The sequence below is a fragment of the Aptenodytes forsteri genome, unplaced genomic scaffold (genome assembly GCF_000699145.1).
Source record: "Aptenodytes forsteri isolate BGI_AS27 unplaced genomic scaffold, ASM69914v1 Scaffold82, whole genome shotgun sequence".
NCBI classification, from domain to species: Eukaryota; Metazoa; Chordata; class Aves; order Sphenisciformes; family Spheniscidae; genus Aptenodytes; species Aptenodytes forsteri.
Window position 1 is genome coordinate 13,892,750 of NW_008795490.1, and position 9,805 is coordinate 13,902,554.

General features: G+C 41.1%; 1 protein-coding gene across 1 annotated transcript in view; it reads left to right on the forward strand.

Annotated features, from left to right (window-relative positions):
- PTPRK (protein tyrosine phosphatase, receptor type K) overlaps positions 1 to 9,805 on the forward strand; it is a 340,206-nt gene that overhangs the window by 108,085 nt on the left and 222,316 nt on the right. The window contains exon 4 of the mRNA XM_019472633.1: positions 1,337 to 1,452. Within this exon, the coding sequence (XP_019328178.1) occupies positions 1,337 to 1,452 (116 nt within the window). The remainder of the gene's footprint in view (positions 1 to 1,336; positions 1,453 to 9,805) is intronic.

Consider the following 9,805-nt stretch of genomic DNA (forward strand, 5'->3'; position numbering starts at 1 on the left):
CCACCCCCCCAAATGGACGCAACAGATTAAAAAAAAAAGAAGGCTTCTGGCTATTGAAGTACTGAAGGATTGGGTTTTGTTGTTTTCTTTTTGTGGCCAGACTTCAGGCATTTATGTTTGCCTTTCCCTGCTTAATCCTGGGGAAGAATTACACACACACGCAAATACAAGTTGCGATAATGAGAGTATCGTACAAATAAAAAGTTGTGAGGAAGAAATTATTACTGTGCAGTTCTGTTCAGCTCTTCTGATCTTCCCCTAGGCATCCCCTTTCTAAAATGTGATTTCATTGTAATGTACCTTATGGCTGAGAATTTAATTGCTTTCTGAAATGATCAAGATATAACTACCCCCTCCCCCAAATTTGCAAAACGATGCCAAATAATAAAGTTGCAATAGCAACCTCACATTTTGTCATCTTCTACCCCAAACCTGTTAAGACCATAGCTCTTAGGGGCTACCAAGGTTACAGGGTATTTGAGTTACCTCTTTGTATTTCAGCCAGCCCAGCCATCTGATGTCTGTACTCCGCAAAGCTCTGCTCGGATTCAGTATCTGGCTTTCATTTTTTTTTCTTCTGGTGTTTTGTTTTCCTTTGTGTTTTTTTTAAGCGCCAAAACTAAAGGCACTTGGGTACAGTCATGATGGCAGATTATCAGCATGATACAGTATTCAGATAAGCTCTTTTTCTTTAGTGATGTTTAAACCTTTTTCCAATTTGCTGTTTTTTCCTGTGTGTTGGTGGGTTTTTTGGTAAGCACAAAGAAATAACAGTTCAGCTACTGTTTTCGTTAGTAGTTCTTGAGAAAGAGATGGGCGGGAGCTGTGCAACACACTCATTCCTCAAATGTCTCTGTCGGCTTTCTTACATCTAATAAATCCTTCAGGTGGTTGTGCCACTGAGCTTTCCTAGGGGCTTTGTCAGTGTGGGAAATAGATTTGTCAGCTCCTGAAATACCACATTCAATGGCACAAATTATTTCATTTAGTAAAACAACAGAGCTCTGAGTTACATTGCAAATAATCTGAATAGTATCTCTCTATTTGCTTGAGCAGTATCCTGCTAATTGGGTTTTTCTCAGTATGATGGGTTCCATACAATTGAAAGTCTTTGGGATAATTTTTGTAAAGTGCTGCTGACATGTTGGCAGGGGAGAAGGGAAAGGACTGACAGCACTCCTTCTTGAACAGAGGTGAAACAAATCATTTTCTCTCTTCTGTTTCTGGTTTTTAGCCAAAGGTTGTTACAATATTCATCTTCAGGGAGACAATAATGTTGCTGGCACCTTTTTTAGCAATAAGCGTTATTTGTAATTTTTCTTTTCCCCCTCTGCAGATAAATCTCCACATTTCTTGAGGCTGGGGGATGTAGAGGTCAATGCAGGGCAGAATGCTACATTTCAATGCATTGCTACGGGGAGAGATGCAGTGAATAACAAGTTATGGCTCCAGGTAAGGCCAACTCATGCAAGTCTGTTTGATTAGAGGACAAGCTGCTTTCTGGAGGTGAAATATTTAAATTCCTAAGCCTTTTTTTCTTCTGCATGTAAAAAATTCAGTTTAAATACAATTTTATCTTTGTTAAATGGAGAAACTTGTAATCAGTTTTGTAATATTAAACAGCTTGGATTAGAAATTAGAACAACCGGTGTGGACAGTGGAGGAGGGTTGGTCTTTAAGGCGTTGTTGGCCTTCTCCTTGTAAATCAGCTCCTCTATCAAATTTTTTTTATCATTAAATGCAGATAATTGGCATTTGGGATCTAGTAAAACACAGATGTAACACAGCTGTCATACATTTTGAGGATCATTTTATCATATAAATTACAACTAATTCTTTGTCCAAGCAGGTGGCTGGAGGGATGTGGCTGTACTTCTGTGTGCACATTGGTTTTACTCAGCAGCGTATTTAATGGAACAACATAAAAGGACTGTTGCATGTCCTTTTCCTCTGTCTCCATAATAGGAGGGACTTGAACTTTTATCTGTGTGTAATTGTGAGTGGTATGTATGTTAGAATCTAAGAGATGACTGAAACAAGGAAATAACCCTTCTCACTAAAAAACAAGAAAAAAGAAGAAACGAACACCACAATCCCCCCAAAACAACCGTTTTGCTTTGTGGTGTGGGGATGGGGTTACTTACAGTTAAGACCACTAGTTAAGAAGAAGGATGGCAAAGTTTTACAGTTGCTTCTTAAAAAATTAAATTTTGCCACTTGATAAGGATTAAAAAATCACTTCAGTTGTATGTGTACCTTTATGTGTATGCTTTAGTTTATACATAAACTTTAAGCACCAACACTCCTTTAGAATGGTTTCTAAATATGCCCTTTAAAACTTTATTTTTTTAAAATGTGTATTTCTGTATACTTTCAGAACTGTAAAGTATATACTTTTTGGGAAACATTGTACTTTGAAATGAACTATAATCAAAACTTTAAAATATCTATTTTTTGGCAAGTGTTGTACTTTGAAATGAACTATAATCAGTTACTTCAATCTGTTTGATTTTTCTTTTAATAGAGAATGGAGCTGACAAACCTTGAGTAACAGTTCCGTACAGGCATGTGATAAACTTAAAATTTTAAAGATTTTTTTAATAGATAGAATGCGATTAGAAAAAATCCGATATGCAAAATGTATTACTGGACAAATATGCTGCAACATTAAAAAAGGAACACAAATCTAGCAGTAACTGCATTGCTTTAGTGAAAAGGTATCACAGCGGTAGGAATGATTTGTACTCCATGTCTTTGAATAGTAACTTGTTTAAATTGAGCAAATGTAATGCATTCATTGAGGAGGAGGAGTTTGATTTGAGTGTGCAAATAGGGCACACAAAACACACAAAATGAAATTGAGCTGGGTTTTGCTATATCAAAGGCAGAACTATATCAATAGGAGCATACCAGCAAATCCGTGAAGCACCACCTTCAGTTGATCATGGGTCAGAAAGGCCCAATGGAGACAGCCGGCTGGAAATCTTCCCTATCGCTCACTCCTCGGAGTCAGATAACTCTGATAGATTATCCTTTCTAACTTTCACTCCCCTGAGAAGCCCGGTTAGCAGCCAGAACAACTCAGAAAACATATGTTTTGTTCCTCCATATATTTCATGGGTGGTTTGGTTTGGTTTGGTTTTTTTGTGTGTGGGGATCACAGATGTGGTAATTTCTCACAGCGTGGAAGATAAGGTACCTTTGAGTTTATAACTAGGCTTGCTTGTGCTTATGAAGTGCCTTGATATTCTTGAAGATACCTTGCTACTAAAATTATATACTTGAACTTCTGTTCCCCTTCTTGTTTTCCCTTAAACAGTGCCAAATTTTCACGAATTTAAAGGTGACCCATTTTTTTCTTCCTCCCTCATCATTCCACCTCTCCATCCTACTTGCCCAACGTAAGAGTGAATCAGCAACTTTCCCCTCTGAATTCTCTTCCTTAGCTAACACAGCAAGCTACTGCTGTTGTGCACAGCTAATAGTGAATTTACTCCTTTTCCTTAAAACCCGGGGTGGATATGTGTGGGCCTTGTGAGGCTCCAGAGTGTGACTTGGAAAAGGTTCACTTTAACCTTTGACCAAACTGGAGATTCATAAAGCCCGAATACCCAGAAAGGAAGAACCGGCAGATCAAATCAAATGCCTAAGTAATTGTTTTTGAGAGCCCTAAGCTGAAACATTCCAGGTATGTATTTTTCTCATAAAAAGAAAGGCCATTAGAAAAAAAAAAAAGTGCAAAAATGAAAAATGAAGGGGGGGTGGGGAAGAAGACACTTTCCAAGTACACTGTGTTAGATAAAATAAATAGCTTTTGGTTATGTCCTTATTGAAAGAGAAAAGATATTTCCTTGGAAAAAAAAAGGAAAAAGCAGCAAACAATTTGCTATTAAAACACATTCTTTGATAAGGAAGGATCTGAGGTGCAATCTGGGACACTAGGGCTTTTTGTATCTGAAATGATCTAAGATCTCATTTGCTTGCATTGAAGTAATAGAGATGTGCAGGCAAAGATTTCATTACAGACTCTACCAGTGCTCTCTGGCTGTCCCAGCCCTCTGTTTCGGAGAGGGGCTACAGTAAATTCAGCAGCAGGAGGAAAGAAAACTAGCAGCCGCCCTGCTCTGTGTTCAGAGTCGTGCAGTCCCATGGCTGCTTCAGCCAGGCTCGGTCTGAGCTGCTGCAATCTCGGCTTCGCCCTCCTCATCCCTCTCTGCACTGACACTGGAGCTTTTGCAGCTTGCCAGTCAGTCAGTTCAGGAAAGTGATCTGGCTGAAAAAGATTTTGGCCCAAATTGGGTTTTTGTTGTTGTTGTTGGGGGTGGGGAGGACTGTTTGTTTTGGTTTGGGGTTTTTGGGGGTTTTGTGGGTTGTTTTTTTTTTTTTTTTAATTTTTTAGCTTGATTCATGTCTGAATTACCTATATAAATAGTGCCAGCAGGTGGAAAAAGATAGGGATGTTTGGTTAGAAGCAGGGAAGAGGGAAAGATTAGAACAACCTGAAGTGAAGTAAAAGTGGATCTCAGTAGCATGTCTCATTGTAGTGTCCTATGTAAACTTTAATTTTTTTTTTTTTTTAGTTATTGGGAGAAAGCCCTGATCATATACTAGACGATCTATGTGCATGCACGTTTCCATGCTTATGTTTTTCTCAGTGTATATATAATTAAGTGCACATACCTTTGTGTGTCTGAAAATAAAAATGGATAAAAATAGGCACAGCATTTCAATACACTGTTTCCTGTGTGTTTACTGCTGTAATGACAGTCTTTTCATCAACTCCCATTTTCTATAAATGTACGTCTGTAAGCATTTCAGACCAAGAGGAATTAACATTGAATTGAACTTCCCCTGACTTTCATGGCTGCAGATTCTGCTCTTGTTTGTTTGGTTTTAGATTGTATCTGGTCTCTTTTCCCCTTTCATACCCCTTCCCTCCCACCCCTGTGTTTTGCAGCCCCACTGGACCAAGGTCTGGGACAGTCAGAGCTCTGGCACTGAAAGATAAGCAGTGAAGATAATAGAAGTCTTTAAAAGTTGCAGCTGCATTAATACGAAACAAATATTTGCACAGATAAAGAGATTTAACTGGTTGAACAAGATGATCTGAAACACACCTTTTGTGACAGTGTGAATAGTAGGTGTGGGAGTGGGACAGAAACGCAGCTCAAATTTTTTTGTTCTTCACCTTTTGAAGCCCATCTGCTATCAGATTTATTACAGTTGTGAGCTGAAGGATTCTCTTTATGACCTGCAATTATTAGCAAATTCTGAAAGAGTTTCAAAGTCTTTAGTTTTTATTTAAAGTGAGCATTGATGTTGTTTCTGAAATACATTTCAGTCTTGGTATGTATTATCTTTTTTGCCTGTCATCCCTTTCTGAATGTAATGCTGTAGGGTTTTTTCTCAGTATTTTAAAAATCCTCTTAAAATTTCCACTGTAATGTGTCACACACCAGCAGCTGTAGTGTGGTGCCACTGTACACACTGAGGCAGTTGGACTGTGTGATAGGAGTCCCAAACCCAAGGCGGTAACCTCGCTTTTCCACCTGTTATGCTTTGGTATGCTCTGTCTTATAAGCTTCAGGAGTTAGCAGAAGTTCTTGCTGAAAAATCCTTTCCTGTAGGAGGTGAACGTGTGTGTGTGTTTAATCTTAAAAGATTGAATGTAGCATGCATAGACATCATAACTGATCAGTTGTTGCCCACTTCTGCCGATTTTCTTTTTTTCTAAAGCCTATGAATTGTTTTTCTTTGAAAAGACACTTAAAGAATAAGGATTCTTTCGTTTATTAACGTTTGATGCACTTTGCTGCTTTGTTCACGTTGATTTGCTGAATTAGTACATATAGAGCCACCTTTTTATTCTGTTTTTCCCCGCCCCTGTGAAATGCCATGCATTCCAGTGGAGTTATGTCAATAAATAACCTTGCAAACAAGAGTCACTTCTGCATGTTAATCCTGTGCTTGGGAGGGATACGTGTTAAGTATTAAATATTTGAAAGAATAGCGCACACAGGGCGCTACATGAAAATGCAGGGGTGGGGTGGGGAGTGATGGGGGGGCTGTTCGCCCATTGGATTTGGGAGATTTCTGTGTGGAGAAAGCTCCCAACGTTTTAAGCTGCTTTTCTTTACTAAGACAGTGGAGAAATAGAATCGGCTGAATAGAATAAATAACATTTGGGTACACAAAGACTCTGGAAAGCAGTGTACGTATTGTCCAGCATTTGTTCTGTGGATCTAATTGGGATATCAGAGCAATAGGGTTTTTTGCATAATCGGGCTGCGTTTAACAGCTTCCTGAGCTGGGAACAATTGCGGCTCCCAGAAGCCCAATACGGTTTTCAGTGTCTTATCGATGTCCGGTTTAACTGGACACTCGCACGGTGCGTAGAATAGAGCTTTTTGCTAGAACATCTGTTAAACCATATGTCTTGGCACCTGGTTCAGATGGTGATAACTGCGGGACTAATGAGTCCATCCATCATTGCTGAGCTTTGCGTTAACATAGCATTGGATTAGGGAAAGCGGCTTGTTCTGGCTTTGCAGTCGGATGTGTTTTGCCACGGTCTGCGGTGATACCATTTGCTTTGGCGAATCTGAAATTCAAAGGGGGTACTGCATGCGTTTAAAAGTTTAATACGTGCCTGGTAATCCTGTGCAGATTGCCATCAGAGCGGTGGCGAGCGGGCCAATCTGTCAGCAATAGCTGTGGGTGCTGGCTAACCGCCGCTCCGTTTGGGCTGCCAAGGCTGGCAAGGCAGCCCCTCTCTCGCCCGTGGAGAGGCTTATCAGCGTTAATGCGGTCTGATGCAGCCCCTCTCTCTGCCAGAGGAAAATGTCGTTCCTTGTGGAATAACAGATAATTAAAGCAATTGCCTGAGAGTAATAATTGAAAAAGTGAAATTAAAAAGCATTATGGAAAACAAAATGCAAATTGCTGTAAAAACAATGGAGTCGGGCTGACCTCCCAGCGGTACCAACTGTTACCGGAGGATGAACGAGTGTCTGCATGGTTGTCTGTTTGGGCTCGAACAACTGGCCGTATCCTGCTCCCTTTCTTGAGGAAACTGCCGTAACCCTTAATGCCCTGCTTACCGGCATCTTGGGTTTTGGTGCTGGTTGCCACAGAATGTGATTTGATATTTAGCATTCGTTTTTCTTGCTAGATACTGCGTATGTGTGCTCTTTAACGAGTCTTTGGACTGGGCACATACAGATGGTGTCCTGTGATGATGCATTTGGGCACATCATTGTGCAGGACCAATATTGTATTTCAGGAATTTAGACTGGAGAATGTATGTGAGAACCCGTGCCTCTAGCAGGGGGCTGAGGCACACAGCGTTGACTGTTTTGTTTTGTTTTTTGAAAGGACAGTATTTTCTCTCAGAGGAAAGTGGTTGTGCCATGTAAATCCTCTCTTCCCACTGTATCCAGAAGGTGAAGGCATGGATCAGTATTCAACAGGAGGGTTTGAAAATGGGCCGTGGGCCTTTGGGGTAAACGGTTTAGCTGCAGTCAAGTGTTGGGAGGCTTGCTCACGGTATCAAAAAAAGTGTATCTATAATAGGAGGGTCATGTCCAATTTAACTTTGTTTCATGTAGTTTGCATGGGTTTACTTCTTGGAATTTTTCATAGTACTCTGATGTAACTTTGCATTTTGAGATCCCATTGCATTTTCATACAGTTTATTAAGGTACTGTTTCTTTAGTTTGATGATGAAACATTTGCTGTTACAGTGCACCTGCCTGTTCACCGTTTTCATAACATTTGAAGAATGTCTTTTGTTGGTTTGCACAAATTTTATGAGCCCTGAAAGTTAAGGGGAAGTGAGTACACTCTGAACGTTAGAGAACCTCTGTTGTTTTGCTTTTCCTTTCATGGGGCCTTATTAAGGTACTGTTTCTTTAGTTTGATAATGAAACATTTGCTGTTACAGTGCACCTGCCTGTTCACCGTTTTCATAACATTTGAAGAATGTCTTTTGTTGGTTTGCACAAATTTTATGAGCCCTGAAAGTTAAGGGGAAGTGAGTACACTCTGAACGTTAGAGAACCTCTGTTGTTTTGCTTTTCCTTTCATGGGGCCTAAAGGAAGTTCAGGGAAGGTGCCTTGTTAGCACCTGCAGGGTTTCAGCTGGGGAACTGTGATAGAGATTTTTGGTCCCCTTTTTGCTACTAGTTAACTGTCAAGTTTGATGCTTTTTGCTGTTGAACTGAAATAAGTCGGTCAGGCCTGCTTGCCCTAAGAAGGAGTCGAAGCTGTGATGATGTGTGGAGGCTGTGGGAGGAGAGAGGACCGATCCCTCTGGGCTCGCTCCCCTCCCCGGGTGGCAGGAGAGGTGGGTGAACCTCTGAGGAGCCTCTGGGGAGACGGCAGATTTTTGGATCATCAGCATCATCTGCCCAAAACAAGTGCTAATTTGTAATGGTAAATATTACTGTCTGTGGATACCAAACCTTTTTTTCTCAGCCAGTAAAAAGCTACTCAAGTCTACATCATCTTACCTGTATCATGATTACTGACAATGGCCAAGCAGTGTATAAGTTCCTTTTCTGTTGCACTTAAGGCTTGCACAGAAACTTCACTTCCCTCATTTTTCTCATCATTGGTTGCTTCTACTTCTAGAAAAGATGTTTTTGAAAGTAAGCAACAGAATAGGGAAGCATGGAGGACAGGGCTCATCTTTTGCAGTGGCTTGTCTATTTTACCTCCACTTTCACCTCATCATATTCATGTTCTGTGATAGACGTTCTGGTTTTCTAAACATTTTTTTCAAAGATGTATGAAAAGCTGCCATGAAGTGATATATCAAGCTACTTGTAAATGACTTGACTTGTAGTTTATTCTGTATCGCACACTGCTGACTTGACACGGTTATAAAGAATATTCACCAGTGAAAAATACGGTATTCATAACTTCATATTTTATATTCTCCTTCTAACTTGTTTGTTTCACAAAGTTCCGCCCCCCCCCCCCCCCCCCCCCCATCTTTTCACTCTTTTTTCACCTTTGGTGCTATCTTATGTCATTTAACCCTTAATGAACCATTCTCCCTCTCTCCCTCCTCAATTTATTGGCTTCTTGGATAAATATGGCAGTTCTCCCTAGATGCCTGGTCATCTTAGGTTTCAGCAACATGAAATACTGTAATCCTCCTGGTTTTAACTTAATTCTGCCCCAGTTAACTAAGTTCTCCAGCCTGTGTAGCTACCAGTCATTTAGTTTACATGGCAGCCTTTGGGGTTGACATCCCTGTAGGTCTTTCCCTAGGGATGCTGCTGCTCCCACGGTGGCTGGAGTATCAGGTGCTGGGGGCTGTGCCACTGCCTGTGCCCGTGGTGGTGCCAGGGGGCAGCTCACTCACCATCTGTAACACTGGGTGCCGTCTTCTCCTCCTGCCATTTTGTAGTTTACAGCTAGACCAGCTGTGGTGGAAGTTTGGTCACCCTCTGTAGTCCTGGTAGTATTTCCTCAGCCAGCCAGTGGCTTAAACCCATATAAATGGTTTATAGATGGTTGGCATCCAGAGGGTAGTGGTCAACGGCTCAATGTCCAGATGGAGATTGGTGACGAGTGGCGTCCCGCAGGGGTTCATTTTGGGACCGGTACTGTTTAATATCTTCATCAATGACAGACAGTGGGATTGAGTGCACCCTCAGCAAGTTTGCAGATGACACCAAGCTGAGTGGTGCAGTTGACGTGTGTGAGGGACGGGATGCCATCCAGAGGGACCTGGACAAGCTGGAGAAGTGGGCCCGTGTGAACCTCATGAGGTTTAACAAGGCCAAGTGCAAGGTCC